At 46.6% G+C, this 22,509-nt stretch overlaps 1 protein-coding gene across 1 annotated transcript in view; it reads right to left on the bottom strand.

Moving 5' to 3' along the window:
* Positions 1–1,233: 1,233 nt before the first annotated feature.
* The window catches only part of LOC309811229 (protein FAM170A-like), a gene marked incomplete at both ends in the record, with an annotated part of 272,245 nt that continues 250,969 nt past the window's right edge, over positions 1,234–22,509 (bottom strand). Inside the window, one exon of the mRNA XM_082633815.1 lies at positions 1,234–1,389. Coding sequence (XP_082489941.1) covers positions 1,234–1,389 — 156 coding nt within the window. The remainder of the gene's footprint in view (positions 1,390–22,509) is intronic.

Below are 22,509 nucleotides of genomic sequence, written 5' to 3'. Positions count from 1 at the left end.
ATGGAAACTGTGCTTGAGGACGATAGGCCCAGGAAGAGAATCAGAATCTGGAGAAGGTTCAGCCTGCACGTGATCATTGCCTCCAGCCAGCACCCTCATCTCAGACGTTGGGAAATTCAGAGAGAGAGTGGGAGTACGTCAGGAGGGCCACGCGCAGAGTCTGTGTGGCAGGGGTTGTGGCCGTTCCCTATTTGTGAGGAGTCCCCAGCAATTTGCAGGCCTCTTCTGGAAAATGCTGGCGGACGTCTCTAGTGCTTATGTGAAAGCTTGTTCACAAACCTTGAAAGATACAGATGTAGCTGACAGATAGATGCATAGATAGAAAAATGTCATTAAATCAAAGCTCCAGGAAAGGTTTGGAAAATGCCCTTTATTGCATAGGACGCTTCTATTGTCATATGATGTTAGACTGAGTGCCGGTCCCTTCATCCTCCTTCAGACCACGGCATTCTGTCTGCTACTCTCCCGAGGGTCCTTTCTTCTCCCTGGAAGGGATAAAGCAAATGAGGTAGAACAGGAAGAGACAAGAAGCACTCCAAGCTCTGCTGGTCAGGGTTACCCTCCAGCATTGCCTTAATGCTCAGAGCCACACACACCACAGTGAGCTTGGCTCCAGATCAACTACCACGCAACGAAGGTTCTGGAACATTTCCATATCTCGGGGGACCTCATTTCCACGTGACTCTCTTTCCTATTCCCCTTTGTCACAGAAGGCTAGGTACAGTGGTCAGGGTGAGATCTCGGCTCAGGCCCAAGGCTCTCAGACCTCAAAGTTCTGGTCCTGCAAGAGCCCCTGTCCTCTCTTGAGACCACTCCTGGCTCTCTCTGCCGAGAAGGAGCTGCTGGCAGTACGTCCTCTAAGAGTTGAGGTCCATCGTGCAGACCCTGAGAAAACTCCTAGGAAAAGGCTCCACCTTCTTGTTTACATCAACAGAGGTCAATGCCTTTGTTAGTGCTGGGTGTGTCCCATTTGATGCAACTGCAGAGCCATTAGGTCAACCAGCACATGTGTGCGGCCCCTTCCCTTAGACTCCTCTGGGCCTTCGTGACATAGGCTCAGAAGACTGCCAGCCTCAAGCCTTACCTCTTCCAAGGGACGGCCACACCGTCTTCCAGGATCTTCTGTCCCATGAATCTCAGTTGCTGTTTGGAACTCAAAGGAGAGAAAAGACCCTGCCTGCGGGGTCTCTTTGGGCTGGGGCCTTCCCCCGTGGGCTGCTCTCCCTCATTCTCCTTTTCTTCTTGCTTCTCTTCCTCCTCCTCCTCCTCCTCCTCCTCCTCCTCCTCCTCCTCAGGGGTGCTCTGGGATTCCACATTGCCCATACACTGGGCCATGTTGAGATGAAAGACACGGCAGCTGAAGCCCTGCAGGACGCCGAACTTCACGTGCTGCTGGAGGATCTCCAAGGTGGGGAAGACCCGGCAGCAAGCCATGCACCTGAAGCTAGTCTCCATGGTCAGCATCCAGTCCGCTGTCTTGGCGCTGGGTCTCTCCTCGACAGCAGGTGGCCCTGATGGGCTGCCTGGCTCTGCCCTTTCCTCATACTCTTTCTCCTCCCCAGTGGGCTCACTGTCAGACAGGAGGCTTTTGGTGGACACCTCAGAAGAGGGGTCAGTGGCTACTGCGCACACATCCTCAGGAAGGGTCACTTCTTCTATCGTCAGCTGCTTTTCAGGCAACCCCAAGGGTTTCTTTGTCTTCCAGGAGACAGCGACACCCTTGTTCACTTGTACCTGCATGTAGTATATTTTCATGCCCCTTTCCTCTTTGTCTGGGTGCAGATAGTTCTTACAGGGTGAAGAGGGTGAGGAGGAGACACAGTGTGATGGGGAAGCGGTCTCTCCTTCTTCCTGATCCTGGGCTAGGGGTGGTCTAGGCTGGGCAGTGTCTCGATGAAATCTCCGGATTCCTGAAAAAGGAAATGAAAATCATAATAACATGCATGGGCCATGCCGGAAGCTGAGGGAGCAGGTGTGGTAGACGAGAGAGGGACATTGGCACGACATAGCTATGTCGTGAGCTTGGTGTCTGTTGGCCGTAGGACGGAGTGGTGTATCGGGTGTCATCTGTGGTCTTTTAATGTGCGTGGGGGGGGATACTGGAGCGGTGTCTATATACAGGGGTGTGGAGTATGGTGGTGAGGGCTGTAGTATGTGAGGGATGCGGCTGGATGCGTGTACGACGAGGAGTGTGAGTTTGGGAATATCGGTGGTGCATTCCTTGTGGAATGGGGCTGTGGTGCAGGAGAGTACTGTGGAGCACGTGCTTGGGGTTGATGTGCACTGAGAAGGGCTGTGCCTGGAGGGCACGTGTATGTGTGAGCTGTGTACACCTGAGCTGGATGGTCCTGCTCTCAGGCTGGAGGTGGATAATGCAGAACTCTGTCCTTCTCTGGAAGCAAAGGCAAAGACAAAGCCTACATTTTCCTCTGAAGATGCTTAATCTGGTCCCTCTTCCCTCCACCTCAAGCCCAGACCTTTCCGGCCCCTGCTCCTTGACTTCCCCACCATGGTAGTAGCAGTATTCACACACACACTCCCAGACTCAGCTGGCATCCATGCCCTCGGAACAGCTCAGGCATCCTGCCCAGGCTCCTCCACAGAGCCCTCATCACCTCTGATGACCCTGGATTTCCTCTCAGCCTCCCTGGGATCTGTGTGCCTCCTGCCTCACAGCCAAGCACCCCCTCACCTGAGGAGCCCCGCGCCCTTACCAGCGTAGCTGAGCTTGCGCAGAGTAGAAGTACAGAAGAAGTATTTAGAGGCAGAGGAGACCTCCCCTGCCCCTGGGCTGCAGCCTTGGGCCACCACAGTGGATCCAAGCCGAGGGGGATCCTCTTGTGACTTCGAGATTCCTGAGGGAGGAATGAAAGGCTCAGGGTGGGTTCATCAGTCCTCTGTCCACAGATATTTACTGAGTGTGTGACACGTGTCAGGTGCAGTGGATACACACAGTTGAGAGTGTGGTTCCCAGTGGATCCTCCAGGATTTAATTCCAATCAATACTTATTCTCTCACTGTCTAGTTGGTAATGTAGGCCTCGGTGGTGACTGTGAGTGTGTGGGAAGAGTGAGTGATGTGTATCAGTTAAGTCTGTGGTAAGTGTGGGGTTGGCATGGGGAGCACAGTGCAGACGTGTCTATCTGTGTCTGTGGCCTTTGTGTGCATTTTTTCTGTTCACAAGTCAGGAATTCTGGGACATGTAACTTTTCCTCATTACATGGTGTGGCTTGTATTTACGGTGCGTGTTCATTCATTCACTCACCAAGATTCAGTAAGCAGCTACTCATGTGTATCCGGCACTCTTCCATTGTTGTAGTCTTTGGTAACGCTGCACATTCTAGTAGGGGAAGACACACACTAAACAAAACTACAATAAATATATAATACATCAGCTGGTGGTAAGTATATAACGGTTGCCAGACTTAGCGAACAAGAATACAAGGCACCCAGTTAAATTTCAGTTTCAGATAAACCCAGAATAATTTTTTAGTGTAAGTATTCCCATGCAGTATTTGGCCTGACTTAGTTTTAGTGTAAGTAGGGCCCATACAATATGTGGGACATACGGATACTGAAAAATTACTTGTTGTTTATCTGGAATTCAAATTGAACTGGATAGCCCATATTTTCTCTGGCAATCCTGACATGGGTTACTGAGACTGTGGTTTCCTGTGGTTTGTACAAAGCGGGTCTGGCATTACTCAAGATTGTGTTATAAGGGTGGTGTGTATGACACGTGACTGGTTCTTACAGAGGTATTTAGAGATGGCTGAAGTTAGCTGTGTTTGTGCAAGAGTTGAGGAAATACATCTATATATAGTGTGTGTGTGTGTGTGTGTCCTATATATATAGTGTGTGTGTCTATATACATATCTCATCTCCAGCGTTTGGTGTTGGAGGAGAGGACTGTGATACAGGTGGGTTGTATGAGAACGTAGTATAGGAGGGATGCGTGTATATACCTCCATGTGCTGTGTGTGGTTTAAAAAGGAAGTTATATGTGGGGTGTGTGATATTTTTGCTGTATCAGAGTGTACATGGGTGTATGAGTTACTGTCTCCTAAAACACCCCTACCAAGAATTCTGTATACACTCCTAGGTACGCCGAGTGTCAGCCAGCTCCAGGCAGGGTGACAAGAACTTTACCACACAGATGTTATATCTGGTAAGCACTCTACCCCCATTCATCTCGCTCTTCTCTGCACTACCACACACACACACGCACACACACACACACACACACACTCACTCTCTCACACACACACACACAGGAACATAGAGCAAAATATTCTGAATGGTCAGGGGCAGTCATTGCCTTCCCCAGCCTGTCCCAGCCACTGCCTGGAAATCTGCCTGCTGTCTAGAGCTCCATTCCCAGGGCCCATCCTACAGTCTCCAGGGCCCTGGGCCTGGTAGGAGCTACTGGGCTCTAATCTGGGGCAGAGGCCTCTAGCTGGAGCTCTGGGGTGACCACCCCTCTCCCAGGGCAAGCTACTCGCCTACATTTAATGCACGCAGGCACCACGTGGCCCGTGGCTCTCAGAGCTCCCCGCAGGACCCTGAGGACATTTCTCACCCCCGCTCACGTGGTCTCAGTCTCTGGAAAACCCTTCCCTTCCCTTGATCTCCTTTGGGAAATTCTTCCTGTTGAAGGAATAAATCCTCCTTGCTTTCAATATGACACCATCCCTAGACAAACAATCTTCTTTCAAAGTGCATTCCACTTGTCAAGATATTTTTCAACAGGGCCTTCAACTCATGGGGCTTCTCTTTCCACTTTGGTAAAAGAGGCCAAGCAACTCATGGGTCTCTCTCAGCATCCTTGCATCCTTCACATCCCCCACCTCATGACCCCAGGGAAAGATCCAAGAGAATAAGAGAGAAATCGGGGTCTGAGAAAAGCTGCACCTCTAGGTCTGTGCAAGCAGGATGCAGCCTGCTGTGAGTCCGACAAAGCTCCAGGCCCGGCTGCCCCAGCAGAGAGTCCTCAGACCAGCGGAGCTGACCTCCCATCTCCCAGGGGGCATCTGGCCATTCTGTGCCGTCTCACACCACAGGGACCCTCTGGATAGATACGGCAGCATCAGTGAGACAAGGTCTCTCGCTCCCTGCTTCACAGGTGACACGTTCTCAGTCCCCCGCTTCCTGGAGAAGCTTCAGTTTGGCAGAAACCCATGTGCCCCAGACAAGTTGCCCCCCACATACCTCCACCGTTCTCGGCAGTTTCCTGGGACTCTTCATTTTCCAGATGTTTCCTCTTTTGTCGCCGTTCCATCGTACCAACTAGAAGTCTCCCTTAGAAGATGCCTCAAGAGATGTCCAACTCCTCCTCTTCCCTACAGGTTGGCCCTTCTTGGCTCTTGGGCAATCCGTTGAAATGATTCAATACAAATAAAAATGGTCAAGTCTCCTAAATGGCTGAAAAACTTGTACCACTTAGTGAACCAGCAGTACTGCCTAGTGCTCACCAGGGCTGTTATGTTTGCAAGGTTGCCAGGCGCACAGTGGAATTCTGTGACCTCAGTGATGACATCAGAGCATTCGGTGGACCTAGGTTGAGCACAGTGTCTGCAGTAGCACAGGCCCCATTTTCAAGAACAATTCCTTTTTCCCAGCCGAAGCTTTCCCGTGAAATAGAAAGGTTCATACCATATCTATTATAAATTGTATCATACCATGTCTATTATAAAATTCACATTTTGATTGGAGATCTTTTAATGTCTTTTCTAGAGAGATTTAATATGAATATTTTAAATGGTCTCCAGTTTCCCTGTGGATTGTTGACATTTTAAACTCTGCACTTCAATTTTCCCTCAATACGTGTAATTTTGTCACGGCTCTTTCTGTACTTAAAGATGAGGAACAATATAATTGATTTCTTCATTTTTTCCCCATCTCTTTCCAAGGTACTGCATTTGATTGTGTCTTGCGACTGAGTGAAAAATGCTAGTCCTTGAGTCAGGACATTGGGCCCTTTAGCAAGTAACTCAACCTATCTGGGCTTCAGCTTCTGTATGTGCGATCAAGAGGCTTGGACTAGCTGACTTTTCAAATGCTGTGTTTCTTTGATTCACTCTCACTTACTGATCTGCTCCGTAAGAAGAGGGTCTGTTCTCATAAAGTAACAACAGTCTTTTCCTAACCTTGGGTTGGGCGGAGTTTATCTGTTCGTACTCAGTTTGTTAGTTATATTGCCTTCTACGTATGCTTAGCTCTAAATAATTTATATGGCTCTTGTGACTATTTTTAGATCTTCTTTTTTTCTTATTTTCTTTTACAGTTTCTAATTTGTTATCGCCAGTGTAGAAGAGCCTGATTGACTTCTAAAATTTATTGATCTTGTATGTGTGTGCCTTGTTGAACCGTCTTATTAGTTCCTGCTAGTTTATCTGTGGGTTCTTTTGGGTCTCCTAGATAAATGAGCATATTAAATGTAAATAATGTGTTCTTTGGATAAAGTTTATTTTCTTGCATCTCTATGTATAGAAGCAATATGTTGAATTGATTTAAATATTTAAATATTACATACCTGTTATCACAATCTAACATTCTTTATCTTATTTTCTTTCAATCAATATTATGTTTTCAAGATTTATCCACGTGAATCCATATAGATCTAGGTCTTTGATTTTTGACTGTTTGATATAATTTGATCACATGCATATAGCATCATTTATTTTCCATTCAAGCATTATTGGACAATTGGATTGTTTCCCTCCCTTCTCTAGAACAAACAACATTTCCTAGAATATCCCTGAAGATGTCTGACAGTCGAGAAGGGCCAGGCTGCCCGAAGGACTGCTACTTGCTTTTTGCCACGTTCCAACAGGCCGTCTCCAGCCAGCAATTTGAAGCACAGCTGAAATGAGAACTGCCCCAAATGTGAAGATCTTAGGAGCTTCCTAGAAGGTGGGAGGTTAATGATAGGCATCCTGCTGGGATCCCAGGGGAGTCTGAGCTGGCCTGAAGCTCATCTTCCTCCTCCACCTCTCAAGAGAAATGTGGAGGAAAGAAGACTTCAAAAACTGTGAGCAGGCAGAGGGAGAGATATTGGGGGCCGAAGCTGTAACTGAGGTCTTGGAGTGGGCTCTGAGGACACAGAGCCTCTAGAGAGCCAGGCTCTGCCTTCTGAGAACTTCTCCCCTAAGGCTGCTCATAATTCACGTGATACCAGCCATATAGATCCGACTTGGCCCACACTGTCACAGAAAGCCTTATCAGAATCTCTTCTTCTTCATACACTCTTGTGTCTGTTACTTGGTTATTGCCTTTGGTGCTCCACTGATGTGAACCACAGTCTCTCGGGGATGGAGGACACTAGTGATCCATCTTGCTCTGTGGCCTCAGTCCACAGCTTGAGGGTAAGTGAAGAGGCCAAATGAAGGTCAAGAAGGAACGATGGAGTTTGAAGAGAAGACCTGAGTTAAGGGTGTCTTCTCAAGTCTTGATGACTGAAATGTAGCTCCAGTACCTGAAGTGCTGCTTGTTCTCAAGGCTGACCACGGGGCTGGGTGCACTCAGTGAAGGAACCATATACACTTAGTATTTCCTTGCTTGCTCACACTTGCCCTACTCTGATACACCCTCTGCAAGACTGATCTTCCCCTGAAACAACTTTCCACCTGCTACTGTCATCTCAGGAACATTTGCTTCCCCTTCCTAGTGCTCCCCTAGAATGCCACTGCAGCCAATTCATAATTTGATAATCATGCTGCTTACCATATTCTCAGCAACTTCTGATAAATTTTATTCCCTTTATTCCATAGTCTTCACCCATCAATAATCTTCCTTAACTTCCTAGCTGCAGGTTAACCCATTCGGAATCATTTCTTTTTCTTTCTCTTCTTTGGCAAATCCTTTCTATCTTTTAAGGTCTTTTTCTTGTCTCTCTACCATCCTGCCTTCCTGAACTTCTTTTCTTTCGTTTAAGTAACTTTTCAATCTCCTTCCCCAATTTCCTCATACACATTGAGAGTTTATTCCTCACACGTTAGACGGCGGTTTATGAATGGCCAGGCATAATGGACTCAGAATGAGTTGGCACCCCCGAGGTACCTGTCTTGCTGGGGAGCCACAGGTGAAGGGCTGTCTGCTGGACATATGTTTGCATGGAGTCAGGCTGAGTGGCCTCAGGGTGTTTACTCTGCCCTTGTGTGTGTTTCTCGCTAGTTGGTTTCCTCGCCAGCCACCTGTGACCTCCCTCCATCCAGCCCAGGGAATCCTTCTCATCACAGGGGTAGGATGTTTGTCTCGTTTTCCATCACATCCTTTCCCCAAAGTTTGGTTGTGAGTTGTTCCCATTCCAAAGACCTTTCCTCTTTGAAGAGAAAAGAGAAAATCTTTTCTCTCCTTTCCTCTCACTTCACTTCTGCTCTATTATCTCCTCCGTCCAGAATGGCCCACTGACTCACATGGGTGTAGATCCGAAGATGGCAAGAACTGCCAGCAATTCTGAGATAATAATATGGATGGATCAGGAAACCTTGAAAACCTTTATCCCGCCACATTAAAAAAATTTGCACTTCCAGTGTATTCAGAGTCTCAGTGTAGAAACACAAATGATAGAGAAATTGAATGACACTCAAGTTTTTCTTTCCTCCTTTCCTGATTTATTCTAATCCTCCATGCTAACATGATGAACTATTTGTTAGGTAAAGTTTCAGACATTTTCTACCCATGCACACTTTTCTTCTTTTCACATAAGAGTGTGAACTAGGTCACTTTCAACATGCTGTGATTCTGTGATTCACTGTCTCCCACCGTGTCATCCACTGATAAAGTCATCTGTTTCACGGAGAACTATTTCCAATAGCTAATAGCCAATGTCTGTGGAGTGCTTACTCTGTGTCGGTTTCTTGTAACTACCTTACAGATCATTTGTACAACGTACCCATGGACCAGGTACAATTATGACCCCCAAGTGACAGATAAGTGCAGATAAATACAAATAAATACAGAGGCCAAGTGACTTGCCCAAGACACTGGAGCAAATCAAAATCCATGCCTCTGTAATCAGTTTGCTCTATTGCCTCTGTCTGGGAGGCTTGATGATTTGGCAACTAAAACCTTAAATAGCATGTTCCATTTTTATACCTGTGACACAAGCGTGGGGCTGTGATATGGGGTAACTAACCTGACTACTTTTGAAAACCCTTATGCACCTGGATGAAAGTAAGCCAGGGACTGCAAGCTATAGATTTAAGGTTTCCTACCAACTTTTAAAAATAGCTTCTTGAATGCAATTTACGTAGTGTCAAGTCTAGGATGTAGTCCAAATAGTAACAGAAAAATGGAGATATGTAGAAAAATACTTAAAGTTGACAAGTATTGGGAGTGTAGTATTTTGGGGGCCAGTGTGTAGACCACAGGAAAACTTGCTGTTTCCATCCCAAAGGGAAGAGCCCTACGTTGCAACTGCCAAGGTCCCTGGGGCAGCAAGTGTGCTCACTGCTTAGTAAAGAAGCATCCTCAGTTTGATAGAATCATATGGGAGCCTTACATTTGGTTAGCAGTTCTACCTTCTTGATGTAATAATATTTTCAGGGTGTGGGAGGGTATCAAGCTCTGAAAATACCCTTGGAGAGATTTGCTTATTAAGTTTGGCTTTTTCAATCTCCCTACTACTTCTTGACTAAACACCAGGCGGTTTCCTTCACTTTTCAGAACCATGTTGTTTTTCCCTTGTCTAATGAACTTTGAAATACTTTTGGATGAGCTATTAAGTTTGGGAGAAAATAAACATCTCTTTAAAATAAGGAAGATAATAACAATGACAAGTAGAAAAAGCTCTAAAACAGAGAATATCCTCCATTCTAGCCAATGACTGGGAGTGGAAGGTACGTGCTCGCTGTCCAGGACGTAGAAATAAATGCTGAGGAGGCGCTGAGGCGTCTCCTGGATCTCTATGAGCCTCCATCATTTCTGAAGGGTAGGGTTGACAGATAAAATATAGGCTGTTTAGATAAATATGAATGTCAGAAAAACAACAAGTATATTTTTAAGATAAGTATGCCCCAAATAGTTCATAGGATGTACTTATACTAAAAATAATGACTTATTATTCATGTGAAGTTCAAGTTTAACTGGGTATCCTGTACTTTTATTGACTAAATCTGACAGCCCTACTGATGATCCACAATGGAGGCAGTTGAGGAGCGGTACATGCTGGCTCTCGGACAGTCAGAAATGGCTTCAGCAGATCCAGGTACAGTATGAAATTCTTTTTGGATGTAGCTCAGAAGCCATGGCCAGCCCTTGACTGCAAGTACTGCCTCGGGTTTCCCTGAGGTGGGGTAAACCGTCCTCTGAATGGCCTTTTGGTAAGTCTGGAAGACCATATCCAAGGGGAGCCCCAAAGTCAGTTTCATCCTCACAACCATGTTTCCAATTCCTGGAATTGGCTGCATGTGACTCACAAGAGCTGAGGAGGTTTGTGGAAATTGGGAGTGTCATAGCTTGAACCCTTTGTAGGTAAAGTTTTGCTGTTGTGAGAGTTTTAACAGGAGCAATGTGAAAGACTCCAGGTCCCCAGGTAGATAGAAATAATCCTGTTCTACCTGTGTGTATGTGACAAGTCTCTAATAGTTCAGAGAGCAAGTATCTGGTCTTAGAAAGACTGATCCAAGCTTGGATGTTTCTGGCGACAAGGCAAGGTCCTGAGTTTCAAGTTCACCTTTTATGGTTGAGGAGACAATAAGGTGGTCAGAAGGGAAATCATGGAGGAGACCTTGGCTTCATCCATTGTGCAGGCTTGTATATGTGGTTCTATGTAGATTGTGTTTCAAAGGTGGAGCTTGTTTACAACTATGAACATTCTCCGATGTGCTTTTTGGACCTTCATTCCCAGAGCGAGAGCAGTGCCGAGGCTCTAGAAATGCCATGGATATTCTGAGCTGTCAGTGGCATTTCCCAGGTACTGTTCCCCTGGTGCCGCTCCTTGAAATGTCCAAAGGGATTATCATCTGTCTTGTGGCGGGTCCTAGCATTGTGAAAGGAAGCTGCTGCACCTGGCTCAGAGGATTTCGGATGCAGTGGGAGGAGTAGTAGTACTACGACTATAAATTGTATCACAGCATATCTATTCCATCTTGAGAGGGGGGTTGGGGGGTTATGAAGGGGGGCTTTTATTGTACTTTTATACATTGTACCCTTGAAACTAATTCAATTTTTTAAAATTAATTAATTTATTTTGGGCTGCATTGGGTCTTTGTTGCTGCTAGCGGGCGTTCTCTAGTTGCAGTGCGCCGGGGCTCCTCTTGGCTGTGGTGCACGGGCTTCTCATTGCAGTGGCTTCTCTTGTTGCGGAGCATGGGCTCTAGGCACGCAGGCTTCCGTAGTCGTGGCACGTGGGCTCGGTTGATGTGGCACACGGGCTCTAGAGCGCAGGCTCAGTAGTTGTGGCGCGCGGGCTTAGTTACTCCGTGGCACGTGGGATCTTCCCAGACCAGGGCTCGAACCCATGTCCCCTGCATTCGCAGGCATATTCTTAACTACTGCTCCACCAGGGAAGCCCAATATTTCAGTTTTTTATAAAGAGAAGTTTCCTAATATTATTCCAAAATTTTAAAAATATGTAGTTGGATAACACTATGAAAAATTAACTGATATATTCTTTTATTATTTCTCTTTGCTCCCTGGATTTTTTTTCCTCATCCAGTCAGCTAGGCACTGTGAGCTCACTGCATTAGGAAGGTAAAGACTCAGCAGAAATGAGGGAGAAAAAAAGAAACTTCTCAGCTTTGGAATGTTCACAACGGAGGCCACAGTAAAACAGGTGAGAATTCTGTGAACAAAAAATAAATGTCGTCTCAAATGCAAAAAAGTATTCTCTGCACTGGGAGGCAGGAGAGGGAGGGAGGGAAGGACTGAAGGAGAGAGATCAGTGTGGCCAGGGACATGGAAACTGTGCTTGAGGACGATAGGCCCAGGAAGAGAATCAGAATCTGGAGAAGGTTCAGCCTGCACGTGATCATTGCCTCCAGCCAGCACCCTCATCTCAGACGTTGGGAAATTCAGAGAGAGAGTGGGAGTACGTCAGGAGGGCCACGCGCAGAGTCTGTGTGGCAGGGGTTGTGGCCGTTCCCTATTTGTGAGGAGTCCCCAGCAATTTGCAGGCCTCTTCTGGAAAATGCTGGCGAACGTCTCTAGTGCTTATGTGAAAGCTTGTTCACAAACCTTGAAAGATACAGATGTAGCTGACAGATAGATGCATAGATAGAAAAATGTCATTAAATCAAAGCTCCAGGAAAGGTTTGGAAAATGCCCTTTATTGCATAGGACGCTTCTATTGTCATATGATGTTAGACTGAGTGCCGGTCCCTTCATCCTCCTTCAGACCACGGCATTCTGTCTGCTACTCTCCCGAGGGTCCTTTCTTCTCCCTGGAAGGGATAAAGCAAATGAGGTAGAACAGGAAGAGACAAGAAGCACTCCAAGCTCTGCTGGTCAGGGTTACCCTCCAGCATTGCCTTAATGCTCAGAGCCACACACACCACAGTGAGCTTGGCTCCGGATCAACTACCACGCAACGAAGGTTCTGGAACATTTCCATATCTCGGGGGACCTCATTTCCACGTGACTCTCTTTCCTATTCCCCTTTGTCACAGAAGGCTAGGTACAGTGGTCAGGGTGAGATCTCGGCTCAGGCCCAAGGCTCTCAGACCTCAAAGTTCTGGTCCTGCAAGAGCCCCTGTCCTCTCTTGAGACCACTCCTGGCTCTCTCTGCCGAGAAGGAGCTGCTGGCAGTACGTCCTCTAAGAGTTGAGGTCCATCGTGCAGACCCTGAGAAAACTCCTAGGAAAAGGCTCCACCTTCTTGTTTACATCAACAGAGGTCAATGCCTTTGTTAGTGCTGGGTGTGTCCCATTTGATGCAACTGCAGAGCCATTAGGTCAACCAGCACATGTGTGCGGCCCCTTCCCTTAGACTCCTCTGGGCCTTCGTGACATAGGCTCAGAAGACTGCCAGCCTCAAGCCTTACCTCTTCCAAGGGACGGCCACAGCGTCTTCCAGGATCTTCTGTCCCATGAATCTCAGTTGCTGTTTGGAACTCAAAGGAGAGAAAAGACCCTGCCTGCGGGGTCTCTTTGGGCTGGGGCCTTCCCCCGTGGGCTGCTCTCCCTCATTCTCCTTTTCTTCTTGCTTCTCTTCCTCCTCCTCCTCCTCCTCCTCCTCCTCCTCCTCCTCCTCCTCCTCCTCCTCCTCAGGGGTGCTCTCGGATTCCACATTGCCCATCCACTGGGCCATGTTGAGATGAAAGACACGGCAGCTGAAGCCCTGCAGGACGCCGAACTTCACGTGCTGCTGGAGGATCTCCAAGGTGGGGAAGACCCGGCAGCAAGCCATGCACCTGAAGCTAGTCTCCATGGTCAGCATCCAGTCCGCTGTCTTGGCGCTGGGTCTCTCCTCGACAGCAGGTGGCCCTGATGGGCTGCCTGGCTCTGCCCTTTCCTCATACTCTTTCTCCTCCCCAGTGGGCTCACTGTCAGACAGGAGGCTTTTGGTGGACACCTCAGAAGAGGGGTCAGTGGCTACTGCGCACACATCCTCAGGAAGGGTCACTTCTTCTATCGTCAGCTGCTTTTCAGGCAACCCCAAGGGTTTCTTTGTCTTCCAGGAGACAGCGACACCCTTGTTCACTTGTACCTGCATGTAGTATATTTTCATGCCCCTTTCCTCTTTGTCTGGGTGCAGATAGTTCTTACAGGGTGAAGAGGGTGAGGAGGAGACACAGTGTGATGGGGAAGCGGTCTCTCCTTCTTCCTGATCCTGGGCTAGGGGTGGTCTAGGCTGGGCAGTGTCTCGATGAAATCTCCGGATTCCTGAAAAAGGAAATGAAAATCATAATAACATGCATGGGCCATGCCGGAAGCTGAGGGAGCAGGTGTGGTAGACGAGAGAGGGACATTGGCACGACATAGCTATGTCGTGAGCTTGGTGTCTGTTGGCCGTAGGACGGAGTGGTGTATCGGGTGTCATCTGTGGTCTTTTAATGTGCGTGGGGGGGGATACTGGAGCGGTGTCTATATACAGGGGTGTGGAGTATGGTGGTGAGGGCTGTAGTATGTGAGGGATGCGGCTGGATGCGTGTACGACGAGGAGTGTGAGTTTGGGAATATCGGTGGTGCATTCCTTGTGGAATGGGGCTGTGGTGCAGGAGAGTACTGTGGAGCACGTGCTTGGGGTTGATGTGCACTGAGAAGGGCTGTGCCTGGAGGGCACGTGTATGTGTGAGCTGTGTACACCTGAGCTGGATGGTCCTGCTCTCAGGCTGGAGGTGGATAATGCAGAACTCTGTCCTTCTCTGGAAGCAAAGGCAAAGACAAAGCCTACATTTTCCTCTGAAGATGCTTAATCTCGTCCCTCTTCCCTCCACCTCAAGCCCAGACCTTTCCGGCCCCTGCTCCTTGACTTCCCCACCATGGTAGTAGCAGTATTCACACACACACTCCCAGACTCAGCTGGTCTCCATGCCCTCGGAACAGCTCAGGCATCCTGCCCAGGCTCCTCCACAGAGCCCTCATCACCTCTGATGACCCTGGATTTCCTCTCAGCCTCCCTGGGATCTGTGTGCCTCCTGCCTCACAGCCAAGCACCCCCTCACCTGAGGAGCCCCGCGCCCTTACCAGCGTAGCTGAGCTTGCGCAGAGTAGAAGTACAGAAGAAGTATTTAGAGGCAGAGGAGACCTCCCCTGCCCCTGGGCTGCAGCCTTGGGCCACCACAGTGGATCCAAGCCGAGGGGGATCCTCTTGTGACTTCGAGATTCCTGAGGGAGGAATGAAAGGCTCAGGGTGGGTTCATCAGTCCTCTGTCCACAGATATTTACTGAGTGTGTGACACGTGTCAGGTGCAGTGGATACACACAGTTGAGAGTGTGGTTCCCAGTGGATCCTCCAGGATTTAATTCCAATCAATACTTATTCTCTCACTGTCTAGTTGGTAATGTAGGCCTCGGTGGTGACTGTGAGTGTGTGGGAAGAGTGAGTGATGTGTATCAGTTAAGTCTGTGGTAAGTGTGGGGTTGGCATGGGGAGCACAGTGCAGACGTGTCTATCTGTGTCTGTGGCCTTTGTGTGCATTTTTTCTGTTCACAAGTCAGGAATTCTGGGACATGTAACTTTTCCTCATTACATGGTGTGGCTTGTATTTACGGTGCGTGTTCATTCATTCATTCACCAAGATTCAGTAAGCAGCTACTCATGTGTATCCGGCACTCTTCCATTGTTGTAGTCTTTGGTAACGCTGCACATTCTAGTAGGGGAAGACACACACTAAACAAAACTACAATAAATATATAATACATCAGCTGGTGGTAAGTATATAAGGGTTGCCAGACTTAGCGAACAAGAATACAAGGCACCCAGTTAAATTTCAGTTTCAGATAAACCCAGAATAATTTTTTAGTGTAAGTATTCCCATGCAGTATTTGGCCTGACTTAGTTTTAGTGTAAGTAGGGCCCATACAATATGTGGGACATACGGATACTGAAAAATTACTTGTTGTTTATCTGGAATTCAAATTGAACTGGATAGCCCATATTTTCTCTGGCAATCCTGACATGGGTTACTGAGACTGTGGTTTCCTGTGGTTTGTACAAAGCGGGTCTGGCATTACTCAAGATTGTGTTATAAGGGTGGTGTGTATGACACGTGACTGGTTCTTACAGAGGTATTTAGAGATGGCTGAAGTTAGCTGTGTTTGTGCAAGAGTTGAGGAAATACATCTATATATAGTGTGTGTGTGTGTGTGTGTCCTATATATATAGTGTGTGTGTCTATATACATATCTCATCTCCAGCGTTTGGTGTTGGAGGAGAGGACTGTGATACAGGTGGGTTGTATGAGAACGTAGTATAGGAGGGATGCGTGTATATACCTCCATGTGCTGTGTGTGGTTTAAAAAGGAAGTTATATGTGGGGTGTGTGATATTTTTGCTGTATCAGAGTGTACATGGGTGTATGAGTTACTGTCTCCTAAAACACCCCTACCAAGAATTCTGTATACACTCCTAGGTACGCCGAGTGTCAGCCAGCTCCAGGCAGGGTGACAAGAACTTTACCACACAGATGTTATATCTGGTAAGCACTCTACCCCCATTCATCTCGCTCTTCTCTGCACTACCACACACACACACGCACACACACACACACACACACACTCACTCTCTCACACACACACACACAGGAACATAGAGCAAAATATTCTGAATGGTCAGGGGCAGTCATTGCCTTCCCCAGCCTGTCCCAGCCACTGCCTGGAAATCTGCCTGCTGTCTAGAGCTCCATTCCCAGGGCCCATCCTACAGTCTCCAGGGCCCTGGGCCTGGTAGGAGCTACTGGGCTCTAATCTGGGGCAGAGGCCTCTAGCTGGAGCTCTGGGGTGACCACCCCTCTCCCAGGGCAAGCTACTCGCCTACATTTAATGCACGCAGGCACCACGTGGCCCGTGGCTCTCAGAGCTCCCCGCAGGACCCTGAGGACATTTCTCACCCCCGCTCACGTGGTCTCAGTCTCTGGAAAACCCTTCCCTTCCCTTGATCTCCTTTGGGAAATTCTTCCTGTTGAAGGAATAAATCCTCCTTGCTTTCAATATGACACCATCCCTAGACAAACAATCTTCTTTCAAAGTGCATTCCACTTGTCAAGATATTTTTCAACAGGGCCTTCAACTCATGGGGCTTCTCTTTCCACTTTGGTAAAAGAGGCCAAGCAACTCATGGGTCTCTCTCAGCATCCTTGCATCCTTCACATCCCCCACCTCATGACCCCAGGGAAAGATCCAAGAGAATAAGAGAGAAATCGGGGTCTGAGAAAAGCTGCACCTCTAGGTCTGTGCAAGCAGGATGCAGCCTGCTGTGAGTCCGACAAAGCTCCAGGCCCGGCTGCCCCAGGAGAGAGTCCTCAGACCAGCGGAGCTGACCTCCCATCTCCCAGGGGGCATCTGGCCATTCTGTGCCGTCTCACACCACAGGGACCCTCTGGATAGATACGGCAGCATCAGTGAGACAAGGTCTCTCGCTCCCTGCTTCACAGGTGACACGTTCTCAGTCCCCCGCTTCCTGGAGAAGCTTCAGTTTGGCAGAAACCCATGTGCCCCAGACAAGTTGCCCCCCACATACCTCCACCGTTCTCGGCAGTTTCCTGGGACTCTTCATTTTCCAGATGTTTCCTCTTTTGTCGCCGTTCCATCGTACCAACTAGAAGTCTCCCTTAGAAGATGCCTCAAGAGATGTCCAACTCCTCCTCTTCCCTACAGGTTGGCCCTTCTTGGCTCTTGGGCAATCCGTTGAAATGATTCAATACAAATAAAAATGGTCAAGTCTCCTAAATGGCTGAAAAACTTGTACCACTTAGTGAACCAGCAGTACTGCCTAGTGCTCACCAGGGCTGTTATGTTTGCAAGGTTGCCAGGCGCACAGTGGAATTCTGTGACCTCAGTGATGACATCAGAGCATTCGGTGGACCTAGGTTGAGCACAGTGTCTGCAGTAGCACACGCCCCATTTTCAAGAACAATTCCTTTTTCCCAGCCGAAGCTTTCCCGTGAAATAGAAAGGTTCATACCATATCTATTATAAATTGTATCATACCATGTCTATTATAAAATTCACATTTTGATTGGAGATCTTTTAATGTCTTTTCTAGAGAGATTTAATATGAATATTTTAAATGGTCTCCAGTTTCCCTGTGGATTGTTGACATTTTAAACTCTGCACTTCAATTTTCCCTCAATACGTGTAATTTTGTCACGGCTCTTTCTGTACTTAAAGATGAGGAACAATATAATTGATTTCTTCATTTTTTCCCCATCTCTTTCCAAGGTACTGCATTTGATTGTGTCTTGCGACTGAGTGAAAAATGCTAGTCCTTGAGTCAGGACATTGGGCCCTTTAGCAAGTAACTCAACCTATCTGGGCTTCAGCTTCTGTATGTGTGATCAAGAGGCTTGGACTAGCTGACTTTTCAAATGCTGTGTTTCTTTGATTCACTCTCACTTACTGATCTGCTCCGTAAGAAGAGGGTCTGTTCTCATAAAGTAACAACAGTCTTTTCCTAACCTTGGGTTGGGCGGAGTTTATCTGTTCGTACTCAGTTTGTTAGTTATATTGCCTTCTACGTATGCTTAGCTCTAAATAATTTATATGGCTCTTGTGACTATTTTTAGATCTTCTTTTTTTCTTATTTTCTTTTACAGTTTCTAATTTGTTATCGCCAGTGTAGAAGAGCCTGATTGACTTCTAAAATTTATTGATCTTGTATGTGTGTGCCTTGTTGAACCGTCTTATTAGTTCCTGCTAGTTTATCTGTGGGTTCTTTTGGGTCTCCTAGATAAATGAGCATATTAAATGTAAATAATGTGTTCTTTGGATAAAGTTTATTTTCTTGCATCTCTATGTATAGAAGCAATATGTTGAATTGATTTAAATATTTAAATATTACATACCTGTTATCACAATCTAACATTCTTTATCTTATTTTCTTTCAATCAATATTATGTTTTCAAGATTTATCCACGTGAATCCATATAGATCTAGGTCTTTGATTTTTGACTGTTTGATATTATTTGATCACATGCATATAGCATCATTTATTTTCCATTCAAGCATTATTGGACAATTGGATTGTTTCCCTCCCTTCTCTAGAACAAACAACATTTCCTAGAATATCCCTGAAGATGTCTGACAGTCGAGAAGGGCCAGGCTGCCCGAAGGACTGCTACTTGCTTTTTGCCACGTTCCAACAGGCCGTCTCCAGCCAGCAATTTGAAGCACAGCTGAAATGAGAACTGCCCCAAATGTGAAGATCTTAGGAGCTTCCTAGAAGGTGGGAGGTTAATGATAGGCATCCTGCTGGGATCCCAGGGGAGTCTGAGCTGGCCTGAAGCTCATCTTCCTCCTCCACCTCTCAAGAGAAATGTGGAGGAAAGAAGACTTCAAAAACTGTGAGCAGGCAGAGGGAGAGATATTGGGGGCCGAAGCTGTAACTGAGGTCTTGGAGTGGGCTCTGAGGACACAGAGCCTCTAGAGAGCCAGGCTCTGCCTTCTGAGAACTTCTCCCCTAAGGCTGCTCATAATTCACGTGATACCAGCCATATAGATCCGACTTGGCCCACACTGTCACAGAAAGCCTTATCAGAATCTCTTCTTCTTCATACACTCTTGTGTCTGTTACTTGGTTATTGCCTTTGGTGCTCCACTGATGTGAACCACAGTCTCTCGGGGATGGAGGACACTAGTGATCCATCTTGCTCTGTGGCCTCAGTCCACAGCTTGAGGGTAAGGGAAGAGGCCAAATGAAGGTCAAGAAGGAACGATGGAGTTTGAAGAGAAGACCTGAGTTAAGGGTGTCTTCTCAAGTCTTGATGACTGAAATGTAGCTCCAGTACCTGAAGTGCTGCTTGTTCTCAAGGCTGACCACGGGGCTGGGTGCACTCAGTGAAGGAACCATATACACTTAGTATTTCCTTGCTTGCTCACACTTGCCCTACTCTGATACACCCTCTGCAAGACTGATCTTCCCCTGAAACAACTTTCCACCTGCTACTGTCATCTCAGGAACATTTGCTTCCCCTTCCTAGTGCTCCCCTAGAATGCCATTGCAGCCAATTCATAATTTGATAATCATGCTGCTTAGCATATTCTCAGCAACTTCTGATAAATTTTATTCACTTTATTCCATAGTCTTCACCCATCAATAATCTTCCTTAACTTCCTAGCTGCAGGTTAACCCATTCGGAATCATTTCTTTTTCTTTCTCTTCTTTGGCAAATCCTTTCTATCTTTTAAGGTCTTTTTCTTGTCTCTCTACCATCCTGCCTTCCTGAACTTCTTTTCTTTCGTTTAAGTAACTTTTCAATCTCCTTCCCCAATTTCCTCATACACATTGAGAGTTTATTCCTCACACGTTAGACGGCGGTTTATGAATGGCCAGGCATAATGGACTCAGAATGAGTTGGCACCCCCGAGGTACCTGTCTTGCTGGGGAGCCACAGGTGAAGGGCTGTCTGCTGGACATATGTTTGCATGGAGTCAGGCTGAGTGGCCTCAGGGTGTTTACTCTGCCCTTGTGTGTGTTTCTCGCTAGTTGGTTTCCTCGCCAGCCACCTGTGACCTCCCTCCATCCAGCCCAGGGAATCCTTCTCATCACAGGGGTAGGATGTTTGTCTCGTTTTCCATCACATCCTTTCCCCAAAGTTTGGTTGTGAGTTGTTCCCATTCCAAAGACCTTTCCTCTTTGAAGAGAAAAGAGAAAATCTTTTCTCTCCTTTCCTCTCACTTCACTTCTGCTCTATTATCTCCTCCGTCCAGAATGGCCCACTGACTCACATGGGTGTAGATCCGAAGATGGCAAGAACTGCCAGCAATTCTGAGATAATAATATGGATGGATCAGGAAACCTTGAAAACCTTTATCCCGCCACATTAAAAAAATTTGCACTTCCAGTGTATTCAGAGTCTCAGTGTAGAAACACAAATGATAGAGAAATTGAATGACACTCAAGTTTTTCTTTCCTCCTTTCCTGATTTATTCTAATCCTCCATGCTAACATGATGAACTATTTGTTAGGTAAAGTTTCAGACATTTTCTACCCATGCACACTTTTCTTCTTTTCACATAAGAGTGTGAACTAGGTCACTTTCAACATGCTGTGATTCTGTGATTCACTGTCTCCCACCGTGTCATCCACTGATAAAGTCATCTGTTTCACGGAGAACTATTTCCAATAGCTAATAGCCAATGTCTGTGGAGTGCTTACTCTGTGTCGGTTTCTTGTAACTACCTTACAGATCATTTGTACAACGTACCCATGGACCAGGTACAATTATGACCCCCAAGTGACAGATAAGTGCAGATAAGTACAAATAAATACAGAGGCCAAGTGACTTGCCCAAGACACTGGAGCAAATCAAAATCCATGCCTCTGTAATCAGTTTGCTCTATTGCCTCTGTCTGGGAGGCTTGATGATTTGGCAACTAAAACCTTAAATAGCATGTTCCATTTTTATACCTGTGACACAAGCGTGGGGCTGTGATATGGGGTAACTAACCTGACTACTTTTGAAAACCCTTATGCACCTGGATGAAAGTAAGCCAGGGACTGCAAGCTATAGATTTAAGGTTTCCTACCAACTTTTAAAAATAGCTTCTTGAATGCAATTTACGTAGTGTCAAGTCTAGGATGTAGTCCAAATAGTAACAGAAAAATGGAGATATGTAGAAAAATACTTAAAGTTGACAAGTATTGGGAGTGTAGTATTTTGGGGGCCAGTGTGTAGACCACAGGAAAACTTGCTGTTTCCATCCCAAAGGGAAGAGCCCTACGTTGCAACTGCCAAGGTCCCTGGGGCAGCAAGTGTGCTCACTGCTTAGTAAAGAAGCATCCTCAGTTTGATAGAATCATATGGGAGCCTTACATTTGGTTAGCAGTTCTACATTCTTGATGTAATAATATTTTCAGGGTGTGGGAGGGTATCAAGCTCTGAAAATACCCTTGGAGAGATTTGCTTATTAAGTTTGGCTTTTTCAATCTCCCTACTACTTCTTGACTAAACACCAGGCGGTTTCCTTCACTTTTCAGAACCATGTTGTTTTTCCCTTGTCTAATGAACTTTGAAATACTTTTGGATGAGCTATTAAGTTTGGGAGAAAATAAACATCTCTTTAAAATAAGGAAGATAATAACAATGACAAGTAGAAAAAGCTCTAAAACAGAGAATATCCTCCATTCTAGCCAATGACTGGGAGTGGAAGGTACGTGCTCGCTGTCCAGGACGTAGAAATAAAAGCTGAGGAGGCGCTGAGGCGTCTCCTGGATCTCTATGAGCCTCCATCATTTCTGAAGGGTAGGGTTGACAGATAAAATATAGGCTGTTTAGTTAAATATGAATGTCAGAAAAACAACAAGTATATTTTTAAGATAAGTATGCCCCAAATAGTTCATAGGATGTACTTATACTAAAAATAATGACTTATTATTCATGTGAAGTTCAAGTTTAACTGGGTATCCTGTACTTTTATTTACTAAATCTGACAGCCCTACTGATGATCCACAATGGAGGCAGTTGAGGAGCGGTACATGCTGGCTCTCGGACAGTCAGAAATGGCTTCAGCAGATCCAGGTACAGTATGAAATTCTTTTTGGATGTAGCTCAGAAGCCATGGCCAGCCCTTGACTGCAAGTACTGCCTCGGGTTTCCCTGAGGTGGGGTAAACCGTCCTCTGAATGGCCTTTTGGTAAGTCTGGAAGACCATATCCAAGGGGAGCCCCAAAGTCAGTTTCATCCTCACAACCATGTTTCCAATTCCTGGAATTGGCTGCATGTGACTCACAAGAGCTGAGGAGGTTTGTGGAAATTGGGAGTGTCATAGCTTGAACCCTTTGTAGGTAAAGTTTTGCTGTTGTGAGAGTTTTAACAGGAGCAATGTGAAAGACTCCAGGTCCCCAGGTAGATAGAAATAATCCTGTTCTACCTGTGTGTATGTGACAAGTCTCTAATAGTTCAGAGAG

This window comes from Mesoplodon mirus, assembly GCF_964341445.2.
Source record: "Mesoplodon mirus genome assembly, chromosome: 10".
Taxonomy (NCBI): domain Eukaryota; kingdom Metazoa; phylum Chordata; class Mammalia; order Artiodactyla; family Ziphiidae; genus Mesoplodon; species Mesoplodon mirus.
The sequence above is the reverse complement of the archived record's forward strand: the minus strand, read 5'-3'. Positions and strand labels throughout refer to the sequence as shown.